At 41.4% G+C, this 23,613-nt stretch overlaps 1 protein-coding gene across 1 annotated transcript in view; it reads right to left on the minus strand.

Moving 5' to 3' along the window:
• atrnl1b (attractin-like 1b) overlaps positions 1-23,613 on the minus strand; it is a 54,219-nt gene that overhangs the window by 13,979 nt on the left and 16,627 nt on the right. Inside the window, exons 18-26 of the mRNA XM_034570148.1 lie at positions 22,029-22,262; positions 20,954-21,091; positions 19,173-19,266; positions 13,551-13,603; positions 12,035-12,129; positions 11,798-11,876; positions 9,960-10,117; positions 6,285-6,346; positions 2,440-2,518 (exon numbers count right to left, since the gene is read on the minus strand). Coding sequence (XP_034426039.1) covers positions 2,440-2,518; positions 6,285-6,346; positions 9,960-10,117; positions 11,798-11,876; positions 12,035-12,129; positions 13,551-13,603; positions 19,173-19,266; positions 20,954-21,091; positions 22,029-22,262 — 992 coding nt within the window. The remainder of the gene's footprint in view (positions 1-2,439; positions 2,519-6,284; positions 6,347-9,959; positions 10,118-11,797; positions 11,877-12,034; positions 12,130-13,550; positions 13,604-19,172; positions 19,267-20,953; positions 21,092-22,028; positions 22,263-23,613) is intronic.

Raw genomic sequence — 23,613 nt, forward strand, 5'->3', positions numbered from 1 at the left:
TTTGAAGATCAGCAATGTGCAATAAGAAATTGTTAGAGAAGGTATTATATACTTGAAAGCCTTCTCCTAAATGGATTAATAAATATGTATTATTTTACTACAAATATTTGTAATGGGAGCAAACTCTCCGTTATTACTAAAACCAACCACATATTGTGTTTAACAGGGTGAAATCCTCTCTCCAACACTGTTTGCAATCTATATAAATGACCTGGATATAGTCTGGTGTGTATGAAGGTGAATCTGTTATTTCACTGTGATTTTGCTTTTACATAAGTGCCTCAAGTGCACTAGATTCCCCCTAACAGCCATTCGCTCTGATCAGAGGAGCAGTAGTAACTAAGCAACTTACTGGTTTGTTTATTACTAAACGAGTAGATTGTTACTAGTTCAGCAATGACCAAAACAGATCATTCTCCAGAAAAACAACTTGCAAAGCAGGGGTGCCCACAACAGCGCAGAAAAACACCCTGGAGGCTGTTAAGAGCTTTCAGGAAAAGGTTACAAACACACAGCTTCTCTTTATGACGACCCCTCTTAAGTAGGGCACCTGGAAATGCCACAGGAAATAAAACAGGAAATAAAATGAAGCAAAATGTTTAAAGTATGAGCATATTAAAATAAAAGATGAAGAGGGTGGGTAGAGATCTGTGATAAACAGGGTTCAATGAGAAATATTTTATTAAAATTAAAAAATGTTGATCATTTATTATCACCAAAGCTGGATACAAATTAAAATATAATGATAATACAACCATTTTAGCTTCTGGACCCTTTTGTATATATTAAGAATTGATTGAGTGAATAATTCATAGAGGAATTGACCCTGAAAACAAAGCGTTCACATCTTCTAAAATAAGGGAGTATTTTTTCCTTCACCTGAAAATAAGAGATGGGGGGGTTTCATTTGACTATTTATTTATTTCCGTGAGAAGGACGGAGACCAACAGACGACAGGAAAAGCCAAGAGCGGACACCCAAAAAAGTGAGCAGAATTTTAATGACATGAGCCCATCTGTCTGCATTAATTTTTACGGACTTTAATTCTTTAGATAGGCGCCAGTCGAAGTCGCGGTAGCCATCATTCTTGTTTATTTTCATATATCAATTAGAGGATATAAAAATTCCCATCCAATGATTATCAATGTCATCCCCCAAAGGGAGAATAAATTCACGGGCGCTTTATGAGTAAACTGCAGGTCACGAGGCTGGATGTGCACCAAATGAAACCTTCCCGCTCGGAGGTATCATGCAGAATGGAGGAGAATGACGGGCAGCGCTCACAGAACCCAGCGACCAACCTGAGCAGTCTGGGTTGAGGGCAGTTCGCGGGAATTTGCATATACGTTTTCTCCCCTCCTCAATTTCCTGCACGGCATCTTTCTCACCCTCTTCTTTAATTTCTACTGCCAATCATCTCATCGTTCACCCCTTTTCATCCTCGTCTTTTCTCAGCCCCATCTTTCACACCATCACTGAATACTAATGTTTCCCTCTACCCCCCCCCCCCTTCCCCAAGTCATTCACGGTATCTCTACTCGCTTCCGTCTACCCGTCTCCTCCGAGTCCACTTAATTAAATCCCACAATTCATCTGTATTATCATCTTTACTTTCAACAATATTCACTCCTGCATTTTCTGATTGAATAAATCATCAAGTCCTAACTCTTCACACGTCTTGAGTGTTTTTTCCATTAGCAGATACAAACCTTCTCTAAAATCATATAAGAAATAAAGATGTTCACATCGGAGTAATCAGCTGACCTACCTGCTAGTTATTAGCTGATGTTTTCCAAAAAAACTGATCCTGATGATGGTTTTAAAGTTGAAACTCAAAGACTGAAACAGCAGAAATGTACCTTTTCTGTAAAACACGGCTCCCATCAACATTAGCTTTTCCCCTGCACCAAATTAAAGGTCAGACGCCAGTTGATCTCATCTGATCTTTGTCTTTCCAATCTGTTTGGATGGCGACTCAAGTGTTTGCTTTGAGGCCCTAGTTGCAAACTCGCTAACATCTTTGGTTGTCAATCAAAAACATTGGTCCTGGTGCACAGTTACAGTTTATAAATAACCAGATAACCATGGATAACCTCAGCGTCCAGGACTAGAACAGACAACCTTGCTTCCTGCTTACCTCCTTACCGTTGACCATCAAATAAAAGGCTAAATCTAAACATAAATCATATTTTTTATGTCCGCAAAGACTGATGATTTAGAACTTTGGCTGCAACACAACATAACACAAAATACACTGGACCCTGCAAAACTAATTCAGAAGTGTGTTCTTTGAATGAAATGTTACAAAGACAAAGGATTAGGGATGATAAGTGCTCATGTTTTCGGATAGAGACACTTTCTCCAAAGGGGTAATTGGAGGTGAATTAATTCTTGCACAGCATCTCCCATGTGAGCAGCAGATATATTCGAGGGACTTACTTCTCTCCGTCGTGATGCCCAGCAGGTCTGTTTGATCTTCCACACAACCGCTGCCACCAGGAGGAGCGACAGAAAGCAACTGGAAGGAAAGATGGGAGACAAAATGAAAACCAAGAGCCAAACCTGTGAGACTTTCATATTATAATGTAATCTTTGCATCGCATCCTTTAAAACAGCTTCAATTCATTAACTCAGGAAAATGTTTTTATCTCAACATTGTAAATTCTCCTGTAAGAAAAAGAGAACACGTTTAACAAAATAAAAGCAGTTGGATTGTTTCCACATGGGTCTGGTGTTGAGAAGCCATTTCATTAGAATCAATGTTTACATCTTTGTGTATTTTTCCCCCTTCTTGAATATATTAAAATAACTAAAAATGAAACAATTTGTATTTAAATATTCAAAGATTCCTTCTCACTTTAAAGATATGACAAAACAGGGGAGATGATATGAAGAGTTAACACATTCCTTTCTCAGAAGACGGAATATTTTTGGCCGATTACCTCAATTAATAACCCAACAGTACAATCATTAGTCAAAGGAAACCCAGCAAAGCCCGAGCGCTGCTGGGACAGAAAACTATGACTGATCGAGAGCTTCCACTTCATTATCCTGGTGACGGATGAGACTGTGAAGGTTTTATGTGCTAAAGAGGCATTCTGTACTTTTGTTTAAGAGCTTGTCAGAGCAACATGTGGAACTTGAACAAGTTACTGGAAATGGCAGCTGTTTTATCAGACATTTAATTAATTCCGGATCAGAAAAGCTTATGACATCCGTAGTAAATTAAGCCAGTTTGATATTAATGCATTACGAGCAAAGAAAAATATCAAGGGAAAAAATGAAAGGTCAAATAGTGGCGACAGCTTACAAAATCCTCAAAAAGCTCAAATTTTAAAAGAAAAAACCTTTAATAAAACGCTTTAAACTAAAAATAAAACAGTGTCTTTTGTCATTTCCTTGTAATTAATCATTCCTCACTGTGTCACAGGGGAGGATGACTCTGTTCCTTGTGCCCAGGAACAATCCTACAAGGATGTGAAACACACACTGTAACATGACCAGTGAGCCCTTGTCTTCTGGGACGTGCCACGCTCTAAAAAAGGGGGCGACTGCTCCAAGATCTACATTTCAGCAGAGACGTGTGACTAGCTCTGATTTCATGGCCCCACTTGTTTGATATTTTAAACCGGAGCAGCCTTTCAGCTTTCGCCTGCCGCACCTGATTGATCCATTCACCGGGATCTTTGGAGAAGGCGATAAGGCCTGAGAGGAACGTGATAACACTTAGGAACGGCAGCTTCTCGTGAGCGTATGATTGAAGCAAAGAGGTGACGAGTTCAAAAGAACCTTAAAAGGGGACGTGGGATAAAAGCATCGTCATCAGACGCAGAATTTCATTCTTTTAGGGATGGGGGGGGGGGGGATGAAGGTGAGGGTGGGCACAGAAGTGAAAAATCCCCAGACTGATGTTTGGAGCTTAAATCTCCTTTGCTGCTGCTTCTTTTTCTGCTGTGACTAGTCACATATTCATTCATCTTCTCGCTCCCAAGGGCGTTAAAGGACAAAAATACACATTTACAAACAGAAGCTCCGGTTCTCTACAAGTTAATACAAATATGAGCTTCGTAGATCGAGGGAACAGTGGGTGGAAGTTATCACCACAGAAAAACAATCAATAACATCTATAACTGCTTTCCACAGACTGTTCAGAATAAAGCAACGTTCCAAAAGAAGCTCTGTAATAATCTAACTGAAGCTGCTGCATAAGATAAAGAAGACATGTTAAGAATTGATTAAAAAAAGTAAATGTGCTGCACATGCTTTCACATAAACGTTGTAAATTCATCGCAATAAAACACACACACAGTTGTGATTGGAATGAAACCGATTTCGTAAACTAATATAAATTAGACCCTGGGGTTTATATAGCACAGCAAGAATCATAATCTAACTACATTACAACTTCAAGCAGCACGTGCAAGTTAATGTGAAGCAACGTGGAAAAGAGGAAAAATACTTGGTGTCTGAAAACGTGTAAAAAAAAAAAAGGTGAACCAATGTTTGAATAAACACAAAAGAAAACGAGCTTGCTCTCAATCGTGCCGTCATTTCTTCTCCCTCTATCTCTCGCACAAGAAGGTCTCGAAACCCTGTGGGGTGATTTGACATTTTGTCATCAGGCTGATTATGTTTCCTGCAGGTTCATCCCTCCTCAAACCTCCCACACGCACAAACACACACACGTTGACACACAACTGCTTGTGAATGCATCAGGGCCCTTTTTCCCTGAGTTTATGGGTCAGTGAGAACCGGACGACAAGGACAACAGACAAAGACTCCGGAAAATTTGTATAACCTGCACGACAATGGGGAAAAAACAAAAGAAGCGAAAGATACAGTGAATGCTAATGAAGCACATAAATGGAAAAAGGCTAAAGAGAAAGCTGGGATTCATGTCCCTTGAATTTAGAAAGTATCAGAATTCAATCAATTGAAATCAAATAAATTCTCAGAAGGACAAACAACTAGAAGTCATATCCAAAAGAAAAACTTTTGGTGTCTCTCAATCAAATAGTGTCCTATGTCTGCGGTGTGACCTCACAAAAAAATGGTTCCCACATTTTAGCAAAAAAACAACCTCTCTCTCTCTCTCTCTCTCCCCTTTCCCTGCAAGAATTCCTGATTTGGGCTGTTCAACAGTAATTTGATCAGATGCAGGCAGACGATAACCGAGTGTGTGACAGCTTTGCGGGAAAGTTATTGTGGACTGGGCAATGATGGGCAGGTGCCTCGGGCAGAGACTGTCTTCAATTCCTTCCCCTGACACCTACGCAGATAATGTGAGTCCATCAGCTACTCCGGGCAGCACACCTTGAAATGAGATGAACCCACACAGATACACAGGCACACACAGCACCGTGGCTTATGTCAGGGTATGTAGGAAAAACTATTGTCTCTCAAACTGACATCGGCTTAATGATTAAAAACAATTCACGGAGGAGAAGTTATAAAAAAAAAAAAAAAGATCCACAAGTGATTTGTTCTTGTGTCTCGTTTCCAAATCTAAGCACAACCAGCTTCATAGTTTGATATTCATGCAAATAAAAGCACATTCTTCATTATTTTATGACTTGTTGCAAGAAGAGCATTGTGGATTATGGAACTGTAGAAATTATCATGATGCCAAATTGTTCATTTCTCACCTACTGCGTCTTTTTATGGTTAATTCTTTTGAATGTGCGGGTGAGGTAAAACATGGAGAATAAGCCAATTTAACACCGGCACTCTGGTATGATTAAAACATGCTTATACAACAGAATTACAGGCATTGTGAGGCAGATCCTTTCAGAGGGGTTGGCTTCAATTAATCCATTCCAGTGTGCCAGCATCTAACTTAAAGCATACATCTTTCAATTATACTTGCATCCTCTAAATTTACTCAGACTCCGCTGTGCTTTTCAGACAGCTTAATTGACTCATTTTAAACATGTGAATGAGAGAATGATTTCCATCGCTGCTCAGAGGATGAAAAATCATTAAGAGCCATCATACTCTCGCTCGCCCACGCCTTCTCTTTGGATGCTACTTGTAGAGCAATATGCACCTATTTAAATGGTTACTGGCAGTTCATTCGCAGCTTGAAGAAAAAGGGAAATCACTACCTTGAAGAGACAAGAAGCATTTACATGTACTCTGGTTAGCAGAACTGGTCCAGCAGGCTCAAGTAACTCAATAAGCCCCGAGAGACAAGCGGAGAATGAAGAGGGAGGTGGATCAAATTCTGGATTGTGGCCTCTTGACTGTGTGAATTTCTCAGTTGTATAAATGTTTTATGCACTTACCTGAAAAATGTCACAAAGAACTGGACCAGGTCCATGATACTGTTGTGTTGGGAGAAGGCGATCTATTGGAGAGAAAGGAGAGAAAGACGTAATATTAAAAAAACTAGAATGTTGACTTTTTAGTTTGGTCCCATCCACTAACGTGGAGGAGGAGGGATTAATGAACTATACTGCAGCTTCACTTTGGGGAACCGACGGTTGTCCATCTATATTTACAGCCCAAGGTTCATCCTTGGATATTTGTGCCTCATGTAATAACTGAGCTCTCCCAGTTGACCAGTGACATTATGATGGGGTTAACGTGATATGGTGTGGACAGGTCTGGTCTGCTAGAAGAGCCAAGTGGACTTAATGAAAGGTCACCGGCAAGATTATCAGGAGGATCTTCCATTAGAGCTTCTGCCGGTGTAAAAAGAAATGCAGTGAAACGGCAGAAAGTCGTCTGTTTGCAAACTATACAAAACTGAAAGTGAATTGATTTTAATAAGTTTGAAAATGATCTGGATGGCTTTAGTGAGAATTAAAGGTTGACCCAGTTCATTTTATTCTAATCCAAGGACAGATGAAAAAGCAGTAATTGATTCCTGTCGATTTTAATTAAGTTCTTGTTTATAGCTCCAGTTAAAAAGTTTAAAAAAACAGTAGCTACAGTGAAAGAATCCCAATCCGATATAATTGCAGGACAGATTAATCTAAACACTACCACTGAGCTTCAAATCAGCTTATCTGCGAAAAACGTATGGCGTAAATCTGGTATACGTCTATGAAGTGGTTGAGAAATCTATTTTACTTTCATTAAATGAGCTATTACACACACTCCTGGCAGCTAAATCATATCTGATGGGCCTCATCATAGTGACACGTCATTATCTGCTGTGGATGCTTTGAAGGCATTAAGCCCTGAGAGCATTCAGACGCACAAACACAACGTCATCCGCTGCAGTGTTCAGTCTCCTCTGATTGATACCACAAAGGGTAGCTGGGTACAAGCTGTGCTCTCTGAAGTGGATTATTTGCGTCGTGTTTGGGGCGTTGGAGGCACAACTTTTGAAAAGAGGAAAGATTCAGCCGATGTCGCGCTGAAACAACGGCAGAGGTCATGATTTATTTATGCAATAAGACTTTCCTCTTTTGAATACATTCATCATATGTAAGTGATAAGCCAGAGTTGAATATGGTGTCCTCTAGGGGTCTCTCAGTCAAAACAGTAACTAAAGACCCATGGAATAGCGCCGGGATTGTTAGAGTTCTTATCTTCTGCACCACTGCTGATGAAAATCACGCGACTCGGGAGAAAATCACGTTGAATGATGAGGTAACTTATTAAAGTTTTATTCATGTTACGCTGGAAACGGCAAATGAATAATCCTTCATTACGAGTGACCAATCCAAACAGTGGCAGAAAAGAAAAAACTGGCGAGCAGATATGACGGAATTACACGGAAACTTCCTGTTCTGGGTTTTGAACATTGTTGGAAACACTTTGGATAATGCAAGTACACAAGTCAACAAAATATAATACATAGGTCTAGAATGAAGAATGAACATTTCTACATATTATATCTTTAAGGTTGTGCAGCAGGACTGAGTCTTCACTGGACTTCATCACCTTCACAAACCCACTTTGACTTTTTTTAAAGAATGAGAATCACTGATCTGAGAAGAAATGCTCACTGACATGGCTAACGTGACTCAAAAAGCACAATACACAGATGTTTCGCTCCTTTTTAACATGTGGGAGCGTTCTATTTAGTGTCGGCCGCCCCTGCTTTTCACATAAGATGAGGTCAAAGCAATATATCTGGGGTTAATTTGATTTCTATTCATCGATCCCATCGGTTGAGAACGTTCTTCTATTTCATGTGGACTTTTATCACATGGAGCAGTCTCTTGGATAACAATTATCCTGATAGGTGATGATGTCACAGTTATCCATTTTAAGCTCTCGGGCATTAAATATAAAAGGCTCACAGGTTCGGCCTCGAATTCTGCCCTTATCTCATCCGTGTGTCTACGCTCTCACCCCTGCATCATAAAGACAAACATGTAGAGACCTGATCCCGTTACAGGAGCTGTTTGCTCTAACAGCTCAGGCTGCTCCATAATAAATAACAGACTGCTGGCCAGGTAATCTAATAGAAAACTATTACCAGGCCACCTCCATAGATGGACTGACCCCCACAGACACTATCAGCCCAACACGGTCCGAGCATCTACCATGTGAAAGGAAGGGACGGCACAAATGTGAAAATCAATATGTGGGAGCGGGCTAATTAGCAAAAAGGCTATTTTGTGATGTTATTAGAAATTATAACTGCATCTATCAAATTTCTCAATAAAAGCTTTTTGCTTTTTGCTGAGACCTGGAGTTTTAGAAATGTTGCAGGCACACAGACTGAAGGATCGGTTTTTAATTTAAAAAAAGAGAACATGAAAAGGAAATATAATTATAACTTGTTTTAAGAAGTAAAAGTGTTTGTGGAGCTGCAACTAATAATTAAAATTACTTTCATGAATTATTAAACATGATATATAAAACTTAGTGTAACTGTTCACATTTAATATACCTTATATGACTAGACAGCGACAGTGACTGGAGTTGAATGTATCCAGAAGTTAAAAAAATCTATCAAAGTGCCAAACACATCCTAAGTTTGAGAAATTAATTATTATTTACCCTTTGGAATTAATATAAACTAAAGTGATGTTTACTTAAATTGTGGGGCCAGTTATCGCCGTTAATCAACCTGGCTGCATATACGAGAGGAGAGGAGTCCAGACTAAATTTGCTTTGTCAAAGTCACAGTTCTGACGCGTAGCAGCCTGCTCGCCTCCCATTACCTCAGTGATTTTGTTTTGAAATCTCTGCACGTTGCTTTGAGTCTGTCATTTTGTTGCAGTCACTGACATTAGCGCTGTGTGTCCTAAAGCCCCATTTATTTTTATTGCCTTACCCAGGGTTTTCCTGACAACAGATTAATTGTTTTCCTGCAAATCTAAAACAGCATATGGCATTTATTTCTCACAGTGTTCATAATCCCCCCCCCCCCCCCATCCATCTACCACATCAAAACCTTGATTTCCTCCTTTCAGCGGGACTAGAAAAGGTTAAACGGTGCTTGCTTCTGCCTGCTAAAAAACAGCTGTGCACCTCTCCGTGCTAACCATCGGTCATTAAACCTGTAATTAGAATAAAGTGCACTTGAAATCACCCTGAGCAACAACAGAGCTCTGCATCTGCAAAGATGGCTGCCCCCCGCTCTCTTTATGTGTAGAACTGGGACCCATTGTTACATCCACCAAGGAGTTTAGGTTTTCATCGCCGTTTTTCTGTCTGTTAGCAGGATTACACAAAAACTACTGGACTGATTTTATTGAAACTTGATGGAAGGGTGGGGGTGTGGGTCAGGAAAGAACCCGTTAAGTTTTGGAGCAGATTTGATTGAAGGGGCGAATCCAGGAATTGTTTTCCTACTTTAATAACATGTGTCTGACCTCAATATATGTAAATGGCATATGGAGATAAAGAATATCCCTCTAGTTTATAAAATGGGATCTGTTTGAAGACTGTACATGTAGTGAGAAATCCGTAATAACACATGAGACAGAAACAACTTGATCCCTGTGTTATCGGCTCCATACGAGTCGTTTGAAGGTCAGAGGCTCAGTTCTTACCTGGATCTTGATGGGCCATGAGAAGTTACTGACATAGACATAGAAGGTGATGTTTGGGTTGCTTCTGAAGGTGAACTTCTCACAGGAGAAACTGTCTCTGTATTCCTTGATGTTGGTTTTGGACACGATAGGCACCTCTTCACCAGAAATGGTTCCGGCTGTTGAGGCAAAAGAGGCCATATGTTCAGCACACTGCTCGTTGAGCTCACCTACTGCACATTCTGAGCAGAAATCACACCGGATCGGCTGCAACGTATTATTATGAATCCATTAATGGGTTGAGCAAACCAGTTGAAACAACAGGGAAGGTCGCATGGCCAGTTATTATTAAGTCTGATGTGCATTAAACACACTTTTTAGTTGACCTAAAACAGTAAAGCTTTATTGTATAATTACACACGACATCCATATTCTACTGTTAAATGAACACGGATGTGCGAGGCACAGCTTGAGAGAGGAACTGAAATGCGGCCGTCCGGGGGGGGGGGGGGGGGGGGGGGGGGGGGGGGGGGGGGGGGGGGGGGGGGGCATGACTGAGTCACACTGGCACTTATTCATCACTTGAATCCATATCACACACTATGAGCTAGTGCGTTAGTTTATTTGACACCAAGAATTTAGCATTTGGGACAGAAGGCAGATGGCTTTAAGAGCAAAAGCTGCAAAGACGAGCTGTTTACCACAACACTTGTTTGTGTCCATTTCCATGAGTGCAGTTAAGAGTTGATAGTTAAAATGTGTAATATCTGGGACGTTAGATAACAAGATTTCAAGAGAATAAAAGATATTTTCACTGAATAAAATACTACATGGTCAAATTTAGGAGCAAACCTTAAGAGCGTCTTGTTAATATACAATTCCTAACAACCATATTGAGATAAATCTATTACATTTTCTGAGCAAACCCCTTTAAAAAAAGTTTATTTTCCTAAATGTTTCAAGTCATTTCTTATTCTTGCTCGTGTCAGTGAGTCCTCAACATTGACATTCCAACCCACAACTCTGAAACAAAAGAAGTGAAAATGACAGCTTGAGTGTGGCTATGTGAGCGTGTTTATCTTAATTGAAATCACCCTCCACACCCCCCCACCCACCCACCCAAAGGCGCCGCACGCTCTCCTCAATTGTGAAGAGGCTCCCATTCCTTCTGAGACACAATATCTTTTTGCGGGTAAAGGGGACACGGCTTCAAATATTAATGACGGTGCGCCGCAAAGGTTAAGGTGACGGAGAGGCGCAGGAGAGTTTAGAGTGTTTTAGTGGTTGGAAAATGTCTGTGTGTGGTTGGGGGCACGGAGAAAGTGGCAGATGACTTGAGAGGGAAGGGAGGGAACGTGATGTCCTTGGGTGTCTGTTCTCAGGGAACCTATAATATCCACTCAACAGTGACACAGGACTCACTACCAGGAGAGGCTGCGTTACAGGTCCTGTTATACCTACTGACTTAATGACGACTTTAATTAACACAAAACAAAGAAGGTGCTAAAGCAAATTTTCTACAGAACAAACTCGATTTCTAAACCCTGAATGGCTTTTATCAGTATTTCAATGAGTATTGTGGAAGTAGGTGATTAGATTCACAATAATTTTGCATAAAGATGACAATAAATATTCTAGGTGTAGAATAAAATGTTTGATTATTTGGTCTAATGAGTGAATTTACAACTCAGGTAGAGAATGTCTTGTTTAGAGTTAAAGGTTAAATCCGTGAACTTGTTTAACACTAAACTTACTTTACTGTGACTGGAATCAATAAATGAAATATATCAGAAGGAGAAAAACAGAGCAAGACAGTTCTGCAATACTTTAATTAAAATTGTAAAATCGAGTGAAAGTACCTGTTGATCCCACCGACCAGGTGATATTGAGGTTGAAGTTGTTGGATGCATTAATGGACATGTCCAAGTTCTTGTTTGCCTGTAGATGAAGAACATGAAAAACACCTTAGACCTTAAATGCAGCAGCAGATTTAACAGAGTGCTGCACTCGCGTCACGTCTTCAAACCAGAAGAGCAATTTATGATGTTGCTGCTTCTGTTACCGGACAGAGAACTTTGATTTGTGAAAATTGTTACCTGCTCAGGTGAGGCCATGAAGTTAATGGCGGTGTAGTGATTGTCATCTTCTTGGATGAGACTGAAGGTGAACTGGTAGTCGATCAGGAGATTGTCTATTTAGAAAATCAGACAGGAAAAGATGTTGTATCTTTCTCCGATTATCAGAGAATACATCTCACACAAGAAGGAGAAGCAACTCTCTGAGGGCGTGTACACAAACCCGAGCTGCCAGCCTGAGAGCCCGAAGTGATGAGATACAAATACAAATGTGTGATCAAGAGAAACTTCACAGCAACAGTGCGTCAAGTGAAATGAAAATGGCTGTAATCAAATCCAGTGACTGCGATCGGGGTGTACAATTTTCCCATCAAGCAGACAACAAGTACGAATACCTGACCATGACGGAGAGCTTGAAGCAATTACCTACAAAGATTAATTAGGTATTTCATTGTTAATTAATGGTAGATTGTCACAGAGAAATTCATAATTTCCCAAAATGTAAATAAAGAATCTATAAACAATTAATATTTAGATTAAAAAAAATGTATAACATCTTTAATGCATTCTGCGTTATTTGCTCAAAGCTCAAAACGAGAGGGCGAATACTTCACACAGTGAGGACATTTGATAATGTCACAATGAGTGCTGCATGTTAATCCGTGGTCAGCGGCCTTTCGGATGGTGTGAGGAGCGTCGTGTTTACAATCCTGTGTGACAGAGCTCAAGAAGGAGTCCCAGTGGCGCACAGAGGTTAAAACAAGCTGCGGGCTTTTGAGTTTGCCGTCTTTCGCTCGTCGAGCCTGGTGTCAGGCTATGGCATTTCAAAAAAAAGGGGACAAAACCTTGGCAGGGGCTGTGTTGTCAGTAGCAGAGTGTTGAAGAGCAGATAACGAATCACTAAGTACCGCGGCACCGTGAAGGACACGGCATCATCATGCAAAATAAACACACACAGCACAAACACCGGCACGTACAGTATGCACAGGAATACAGGAGCAGATGTGCGACCAGCTCAACACCGGGGGCAGACTTTATGTTGTTTTTTTTTCCTCTTTTCATTATGCAGTTTTTATTAAATTGCTCGCATTGATAGATTTTTTCCTGTTACTTGACAAGTGAAACTGCCATTTAGTCAAGTTCCCTAAATTAATGAATGAGTAGGCGGGCGATTTGAGTGAGTGAGAAGACAAGTGGAGAGTTTTTTACTCCTCCGTCTCCTTGATTACTTCAATCACTCACTCCTTCTGATGCACTTGACATTTTCACGACAAGTCATTCTGTCGCCGAAACAAGCGCCCCTGGTGCCAAAGTGCTAAGACGCTCCATCTGCCCTGAGCGGAAGAGTGGAAGTAGTGGAGAAGCGGAGAGAGGCAGAAAGAAAGGCGGAGAGAGAATAGCCAAGAATAATCAAGGAGGGGTGAGTGTGAGTGTGAGTGTGTGTGTGTGTGTGTGTGTGTGTGTGTGTGTGTGTGTCCATGTGTACGTGTATGAGCTGTCTTTCCAGCAAGTAGCTGTCCAGTGGAGAATTACTCACAGTAACAGGTTCCTCTGAGTGGATTGCCAAGGTAACGGTTTTCTGAGTCACATCTGCAGGGAAGAAAAACAGAGAGGAGAGAACAAGATGAAGACGAGTGCTAACAGATTGAGAGCAAGAACGCCTCTTATCGGAGAGCGGTGTGCGCCGAGTGCCAGCGCATTAGCTCCTGCTGTTGGCTCCTCGTCAAGTCTCGTACTTCTGACAAAGAGGAAATAATCTGATAGTTTGAGTTAATTGGATTTTTTGGGAGGAAGAGAAAAGTTTTGTTTATCAGAGCAACACAGTGACGTAACCACCTGATCACCGAGCAACAACTCAAAGTATTGGACCAAGTTGATCCGTTGTAGGAAAACGGAGTCGGAAAAACAGTCCTATAGTTTTAAATCGAGGTGTTGAATCCAATTTAAGAAAAAACACCAATCAAAATTAGTTCTTTTAAAAGGGGGCTGGATTTGATAAATTGTTGGGTCAGGAGTTACAGCGGGTCGTTCACTAAACAGGAGGACGGTGGTTCGATCCCTGGCTCCTCCAGTCAGCATTCCTAAGTAGCAAGATGCTGAGCCCCAAATTGCCCCTGAGGGCTGCGAACGAGTGTAATAGTAAAAGCGCTGTGTACAGGAGTTCTGTGTGAATGTGTCGTGCACTGCAAAGCTCTTGGAGTGGTCGATAAGGTTACGAAATCTCTATGTACTGTAAATACAAAATTTTACAAATTTCTTTTGAAATACAAGATGCTTCCTTAGATATTTTACAAAGGAGCAAACATGGTGCGAAAACTAGACGATAACAAGGTTGCATTTGCCTCTTGTCCGTTGTGGTTAGTTGACAAACTAGTTTTAAAGCCTCTGGAAATGTGGAATAAGATTTGTACATGTTTACAAATGTAATCATTCACACACACTCTAAATACATTACATTTGCAAATCTCAACACGCATTTGCGGATTATTTTACACATTTAAAAAGTATGACACATGGATTGAGATAAAGTTCCATAACTCTCCTTACACACACACACACAAATACTATTGCTCAAATAAAGGCCCGATACTTGAATGTCACCACAAATGGAAAATATAAAAATAGTGTCAGATTTCTATTTCATAACTTGGATGAAAGAAACTGCCTGTGATCAGTGTTTCATGTGCGATTTACTCAAGCCAATGCAGTTTAACAGTACACAGTTTTCCTACACGAGTGTTACTGTGGTATTGCAGCCAAAATACTCTGCATTTTAAATTCAGTTGTGACAAAGAAAACAATTTGTCAACATGGACTGTTGTTGTTGTCAAGGGTAAGTGTGTGAGTGTGTCTTTCCAAAGCATTGTTATGTGGAGGAACATAAGGCACTGGGCAGCAGTGTTCTCCATCTCCTGCTCAATGTATCTCTCAATGCATTTTAACTGTTTACGATCTGATCTCGTTTATCTTCACTCTGCTGTCGTTCACCTAATAAACAGGCTGAGTAATATCACACATGTGCCCTGGAACTCCATAAATAAGGTGGAGAAACATTACGATATCTATTATCACGCCGATTTTCTTTCACAGTTTCCAATTAGACGTGCGAGAAGAAGAATATCAGAGGCGGTGTCAAGGAGTCAGCGAGGACACGGAGCGGCGGAGGAGCAAACCGACAGAGGCACGAATGTCACTGAGGAGGAGGTGGCCGTTAGTGATGTTACAGTGATGGAGTGGGGCGGGGGGGCGGGGGGGGAGAGACTGCTTCTAAAATTGGACTCATGAGACAGACGCCATCACCAGTGAAGGTTCTACACAAAAAAACGTCAGGGAAATGAGGGGGGGGAAGCAACACATCTGATCATAAATATAAAAATTCGTAAAACTGTAACGTGACCTTATAGTTTTAGATAGTCAATGAAATGTTTAACATATGTCTTTGTCGTTTTTAGACGTTTTAATGAAGAATTGTTACATATTATATCTTTAAGGCTTGTATACCATTTTCTTGGAGCTGCTCACCCCTCCCAGATACTCGTGCATTAATATTATCAACTAATCTGATCATGGTGGATTTTAATGCTGCACGATATCTAACCAGAGAATCCTGAAGGACAAGCATCAGCACGCCGGCCGATCTAATGGGTGCAGGACGCCGAGCTGGGGAAGAGCCAGATCCCTGTTAAGGTTAAACACGAGAGGACGGGCTCTTTTACCACGGTACAAAGGACGGAGGAGTAATGGCGCCAATGGCTTTTTGAACCTTACAGAACATCACTCCTGGGGCGTTTGAGCTTCCTGGCATTTACAGATGGCAAAGAAACACACACACATACCCACACGCTCATCATGAAGTGTATAATGCAACTCCTCTACCCTTTATCTTAATTTAATCTACACCTACATGCATGTGTGCACACATCTGAACTCTAGGCAATAGCCCTGCACTGTATCTTAATTTGATCTACACTCAACCTGAACCTTTGTCTGTGCTAGTGCACTCTGTGAGATTTAACAGGCAGAATGCACACACAGACACAAACACACGTGAGCGGGAGGAATTCGCTATGAACCTATAGTGTCCTTCACACATACGGGGGCCGGAGCGAGCGCACGCGCGTGCACACACTCGCCGAGCTAAACCCCCGTTACCTCCAGCACGAGAAGAATCCTGAATAATGTACGTATCCAAATGAGCACTATAAAAAGAAACCTTCCCCTCGCCGCTCATTTGACTCATCGCTGTAACGCAGCGTGGACCTCATCAATTGTTTTCAAAAACAATTCCATTCTGCACCGATGCACCCTTCACTTCATTACTGCGGCTATTATTCGGAGGTCCTAATGGCATCGGTGGCTGTGGTGCATGCGCGTGTGAAAGCCACGTGTGTGTGTGTACTTTTTTGTGTACACTGCTGAGGAGGCAGAGTACCCTTGTGCAGAGGTCTTTGTTTAAGGGTTATTGCCGGGGATGGTGCGAGTGAGTGGCTGACAGAGGTCGGGGGAGACACTGATTACATGTAATGAGATACCAGAAATTACATTACAAGTCGCGAATGACAAACACGCCTCCTCAAATTTTAGTCAGCGTCCGCACATTCACTAATTAGATCTCACTTTATTTTCTAAATGTGAAAATGCATCTTGATTTTGAGATTAACGACCTTACTAAAATATTGGTTGTTGATAATGACATCACCAATCTAATGAGAGTCTGTAAATGGGACTGAATTAACAACATATTCTGGTGGTTTATGTTGCTGGCAAAATTCGAAGCTGATAATCAGTAATAGTTTTCAGGAACTATCCTAAATCTGGCTCTGGAGCTGTATGGTCACATCCTCCTTCTAAATGGCTGATGATGATTGGCCTGCTGGTGCCTGGCCGGCTCAGATACCTCACTCTGATTTTGTAGGGTGGAAAATGAGTCGTTTGAATCAACTGTTAGCCACCTGCTATCGGGGTGTCGCCCTGCGTTGCACTGTGCTGCTTTCCATCTGGCAGCCGAAAATGAATGTGACGTTATGTCGTCTGAGTCAAGTGTCATTTATTTATTGTCAAAGTCAACAGAAAGCTGGGAGGGTGTTGAAGAGGTCTCATTCTGAACACTTCCCTCCCTCTCATCCTCTTCATCATATTCGTGTGTTCTCTCACCCAGTGAGTGTTGTGCATATTTTTCAAGATGCTATCAAGGCTGTGATGTCGGCTCCCTTGTATTTTCCCAAGTGATGAACTTGGTAAACTTAAAGTGTCACATGGAGGTGAAGCACTGGTCTCACACCGTGTTCATCACGGCTGAGCATACCTAGAAAGTTTTTGTTCAATTGGCTCCAGTTAAACAACTGCGCCGAACACAGGAAATTATTATGATACCTTAACCAGGGCTGGATGAGTACAGTTTATATTTATCTGTAGTATTTAACCATTCTTCATCATCCTTGTCTGTCAACTCTCCTCTTGCCAGGTGATAAGGCTGTGATGTGACTCTGCTGCTGCAAGGAGCAGAGTAGTGATAACTAGTTTTTTAGAGATTTTTTTTATCACAAATCTACACAAATAGGTTCGATTAGGTAACATCGACTATCACAGCATCCCTACATGTGGTTCTCCAAAAACACTTTGTATTTTAATGTCATACTTGTGTCATCACAGACACTAACAATGTTCTTCTGCACACCAGCTAATGTAAACACATGGTTTACATACATTGCATGAAGCCTCTCATATGTTAATCCCACATGTGACAATGTGTAAACTGTTTGTCTCTGTGTAGTTTCCATGTGAGCAGGCTGTGGAAATAAATACAGACCTCATCTGTCTCATCAGCTCAACAAATTAAACATTGAAGGTAAAACAAGCTGTTATTCGTCACAGTTACTAGAAACTTTACTGCATTGCCAAGTGTCTGGGATAGATTTGCTTTAATTGTTTGATTTGCAGATGTGCTTTGGCTGTTCGGTTTTATGTGGGAACCTCGGAGCTCACGTTGTATGAATCCCATTATATAATTAAAATAGAACGGTTCATGAAAGTCAGTTTGCGTCTCGTGTGTATGCGTCTCTCTGGCTTAACCATGTCAGCACTTCAATACAAAAGAAATGAATTGCAATAATATGCCTAGACATAATTTAACAGACAATCTGATCCATATTTTAATCTGTCTGTCGCATTTTAAATCCGAATGGTGAATAAAAGAAGCTGTTTTCGACTCCATAAAGACATAATCATAAACACGGGCGGCTACTAGAATAACAGAACCAATACTCTAGTGTTTTCAGCTCACAGCAAAATATCATGAACAGCACATAACACCTTCCCTTATATGTATGTCTTTCTTGTCAAAATGGGCCTCCCTTCAAATCGCCCCGAGCATTTCATCAGGGCTCCATCACAAGTGATTACAGACCGGGTGACAGGCAGCCCAGAGACTCGCTTCTGATCGACGTTACCTCAACTCAGTGAATTTCAGTCATAACATTGACGGTGCAGCTCTCATTTGACCTCTGTGTTGCAGATTCAGAACTTTTGGGAACAAAACGACTGACTTTAAATGCTTCCAGTTCGGATGTTATGAAGCAGACAAGCTTATTGGGGGATGGATGGAATGTGCGTCATGTAACTGGCACCGTTGGCGTTACATATTTTTCTAATTGGGATTCTTTTTCAGCATTTTTACACCTTACTTGTTTGGTCCAGACCCTCAGACATTTGCAGCGTGAAAACACTTCACAACACTTTGGAATTGCTCAGACTTTTGGACCAAATGCAGGACGTTGGGACAGCATTAAATAACAGAAGAAGAAAAAGAGGTGGATGCAGCTTGCACGATCGCTTAGCGTTCACCTCTGTCGATACGATATTTGAATGAGGAAGTTAATTTAGCACATTGGACCTAGTGTCGAGTGGTGATTCCAAAATGATATTACAGCAGCAATGAAATCAACTAAATTAAGGACAACTACCTTTCCAACTCACAACACGCTGACCTCAGATGTTCGCCTGTCTACAAACCAAAACCAAGCACAGGTAGACACAGCCCACGTAGGTGATGATCACAGGACATATGCCCTTGTGTACGTCATACAAAATGTGTGTGTGTGTGTGTGTGTGTGTGTGTGTGTGTGTGTGTGTGTGTGTGTGTGTGTGTGTGTGTACTCACAGCTGGCACTGGTCTCCTTTGATTCCCTTGGTGGTGCAGAAGCACTTGCCAGTTAACACCTGGCACACGCTTGCATGACCATTACACTTGCAGGCTGGAAGGGGCACAGAAACACAGATGGAAAATAAGATGGGGACAGAAATGGAGCATGTCAGAGAGAGAATAAAGGCACAGAGGCATCACTGGTTAGATAACACATGTGGATAAAGTAAAAACATATATATATATATATATATATATATATAAATAAATATATAGGTTTGCGTGTCCTTGTGCAAGTCCTGAGGGAACAAAAAAACCAAACATCTTCCACAGTTTTTGCTATAACAGTTTCCCATTGTTCGCGCTAAGCTAGGCTAGGCTAGCAACGTTTCATCTGCTGCACTGAGCACACCGAGATGAAATTGCTATTGATCTGTGTGAGATGGTAAACAAGTGCATTTTCTCAAAAGGGTGAGTGAACTTCAGAGATCTGAAACACGATGGAGAAAAATGGACCCAAAGAAATTTGACCTTTTGCTTTCAATTCGCTGCCAGTTGCTTTTAACTTTCTCACAGCCTGAGATGTAGGGATTCTCTCTGAGTATGTGTCACACCGAAGAGGTTGTTTTGTAAAATGCCTCAATTAACACGGATTACGCCTTTAGATAAAAGTGTGAATGTGTTCTAATGTAACTAAATGATTTTGGGTAATTTTGTCCTCGGGCTCCGAAACAAGGGGAAGAATATTCCCATCACAGGGGATCACCTGTGTAGTTTCATTTTACAGGTTATGGTTATAGTCTATACATTAACAGATGGTACCTGAGACCGCAAAGCTCCCAGATGTGTGTGTGTATGTGTGTGTGTGTGTGTGTGTGTGTGTGTGTGTGTGTGTGTGTGTGTGTCTGTGTGTCTGTCCCATGTCTGACAATGAATAGCCTACATGTAATTTCTCAGGAATGCTATTCATGAATGGGACACTTGTCTTCTTGACAACGCTGTGTTAGCAGTCTTCAGTCAATCTGCAATTGATTTCATAGAGAGACTTTACTTTTAATTTATTGATTAATATTGATTTAATGTCCATTTAAACCTAATCCTCGATAGTAATTAAGAGCTTGGATGGATGCTAGATGTCGTCAGCTCTGTACGACTCGTCTGCTTGTGAGTTTTTATATCCCTTAATCCCACAAAACATACATGGTGTGTGCATGTGTCTTTTCTGTCCACAGGGCTCGAATGAAAAACCACAGTAACACGAGAGGTGAGTGTTTGACCTTCAGCTTCACCTGCAGTTCCCACAGTGCACCACATCTACTCTGCACCCACAGGGAGTGTTTGTCCAGGCAACACAGATTATCTTCACATTTCTATTGAATACATCTATATTCACTGGCAGAACCAAAAATGAATCAGAATAGACATAGAAATCTATATAAAAACACATGGTGCATTATTTCCATTAATCAAACGAGACAGACAATTTGTCACTAATTCTAATTAACACACAACAGTGCCCTCTCTTGGTTGTGTTGCTGTAATACTGAAAGTTTATGAAACCACATACTAATTAGAAAGCAGTAAGTGGATGATTTTCTTCTTAATTGAGGTGCCAAAGATCATTTCAGATGTATTTGTTTAAACTTGATGTTGATTATAACATATGTACAGTCGAGAGGGAAAAGGTGAAAGAGTTTTGGGGTTTAAAAAACACATCTGTTGACTGCTGACACCAAAACAGAGACCAGTAAGTGGTGTGTGTGCAGAATATGTAATTTGTGTGGCGATGCGACACTCACCCTGGCATTTGCCGCCATTGGTGGGGTCCCCATGGTAACCAGGCATGCAGGTCTGGCAGTGAGGACCGGTGGTGAGGTTACGGCACTGTTCACACACGCTGCCGTTCACACACGTGCTGTGGCCGTTGCACTGGCAGGCTGAGGATGAAAAAACATATCAGGGCGGGTTTCACAGCAGAGACCAACACAAGGTGGAACAAACATGGATTTTTATTATTAATGAATTGGGACAAGACGAGGAAATTCTGCCAGCACACTGTCACAATCTTTATCCGTCTGCAAGTCACATGGCTGTTTCACAGTTGTGTCACAGTGTTGTTGTTTTTGCTTTCAGTAGCTTGTGTCTTCTTTGTCATGTTGTATTTAATGATTACTTAATCTGAACTGCCTTTAAAGAATTGTACATTTAATGAAAAGTTATATTTAAAAATAAATGCTTGTTTATGCTGATCTTTCCGCCGCGGTACATTATGTGGCACTCAGCCTTCATAAATTGTTACAATTAACCAGCCATTATTTTTCTACCTCTGACATTTGCATGACAATAACTGTAATTCAGTTCTGTGAAGCCTGGCATCAAAACAACAACACATATCTTGAGGGACAATGTCTTTCTGAGGAAATAGGGAGTAATGTTTCATAAAATAAAATAAAAAATATACATCACTGAGGCGTATAGAGACGTAAACCCATATGAGGCAAATATCATCCTTTAAATATGACTTCTACATTGTATGAATTTTACAAAATGAAATATATCTCAAGGTTTATTACACATTAATGATAAAAACTAAGCAACAGACCACTCCTCCCATTCTCAAATTACAACCAGCAGTGGAGTATTTTATCATTTAACATGTCGTGGTCTGATGAGACTGATGAGAGCATTAATACTAGAATAAGGTTTCATGAAGTCAGCAGGGAGGGATTAGTTTCACGGGGAAACTGTAACAGGAATCCTTGATAAGAGCATCTTTTTAAACTGAAGATGTGACAGTCGATACTTCTCTCATAGATACACTTAGGACACGTGATGGGTCATTTCAGTAAGAGGGACAGGAAATGGAGGCCTTACCGGGGCAGTGAATGAAGGCCCACTCGTAGCCCTTGTCTTTGGGGCAAATGCCCGGCTCCAGAATCATGTCGTGGGACTGGCCCTGCTGGCCCTGCTTGGCTGTTCTCTTCATGGGCCCCCGGTATGAGCCCTCCGTGCACAGGCCCTTCCCGGTGCAGCTGGGATCTCCGCACCAGCCGCACTCGGGTTGCTCCAAGCACTGGGAACACGTCTGCAGGCCCGAACAGTTCTGAGCTGAAGGAGAGAAGAGACTTGTGTTATATTTCTTTCCAGCAAGTTTTGTGTTTTGTTGCAGTTCTTGTTGCCTCCGATCCAAAAAGATTTAACCTCCCCAGAGTCAAAGTATTTTATCAGCCACATTTATCCTTTTTTTTTTTTCATTGCGGCATTTATTTACCAGTCACCTTGAGATTTCTAGCTCCTGTACAAATTCGGCAGCCGCAGATCCTATGTTGCAGAAAACAAAATCCCGCAGGATGTCGCTCTCAGGATTATTTTGTAGGATTCCGGCCTATTTGACGCTCGCTCTCAGTCATTTCTTATCCCCTACAGGAGCCGCAGATTAAGGTGCTTCGATGCTCTTTGTACTGTGACACAAAATGGTTATCTAGTGAGCTGTCAGGACAACCGATTTGAGAGCCGATAAGAGGATAAGAAACAGGTCTCCAGCCTTACAGGGTTGATGGAGGGCCCCAGAATGAGACAGAAAACGTGTCAGCCAACCGGAGCCTGTGAAATGTTTGTGATTTAAGAACGAAAGTTCAATGAAAGGTTTAAATGTGACATGTGAAGTGGCACCTTGCTCCAAAACTCAGAACCCCGCGCGAGCGAGGGAGCGATGCCGTTTTCGTCGGCTGGGGGATGAAACTTGTGGGGCCACCGAATTGCTTGACAAGTTTCAGTGTTGCCTGCCAGACAGACACTTTAGTGGAGAAAATGTCACCACTATTTTAAGGAGACAAACGTTGAGTGCTTTTACCTCGGTTTATGTCAGACAAATCTCCAGCTATTCCGCTAATGGATGCGAAACCATGACAACGCAAGAGCAATCAGCGCAAAGTAAGGCCATTTAAGTTTGTTTTGACGACGGGCCGAAAGTGGCACATTTCTCGGGGAACATACCATTCTGAGAAAATAAGTAGCTGGATGGGGACTTGTCTTGCCACAACACAAAAGCAAGTCGAGATACATAATCTACCACACAAACAGATCTTTAACGTTGGGTTTTGACAGATTAATCGTTAAGCGTGAGCAGGCCCCACTAAATCTGTTGCTATAACATTAATTGGACGGTGGGCATGATGGCGGACGACCAGCTGAGGACGTCTCGTTTCTTCCAGCTTAAACAGTTTTCACCAGCCAGACGGAAAAAAGCATCTGACAAGTCGGAATGTATTTACGGGGGAAACTTCCAAGGCCATTTTCACATGTAAATGGATTTAAATTCAAATCTGTCTGCAGCCGCAAATTATATCTAAATGTGACTTTTGAGGTTAAACTCTACAATGTCAGATTTTATACGATCCGTTTATTGAACTTCCTGTTGCATTTACTTTACGCCCCGTGTCTGGAGGACGCTTCACTG

Source organism: Hippoglossus hippoglossus, chromosome 19, assembly GCF_009819705.1.
Source record: "Hippoglossus hippoglossus isolate fHipHip1 chromosome 19, fHipHip1.pri, whole genome shotgun sequence".
Lineage (NCBI taxonomy): Eukaryota > Metazoa > Chordata > Actinopteri > Pleuronectiformes > Pleuronectidae > Hippoglossus > Hippoglossus hippoglossus.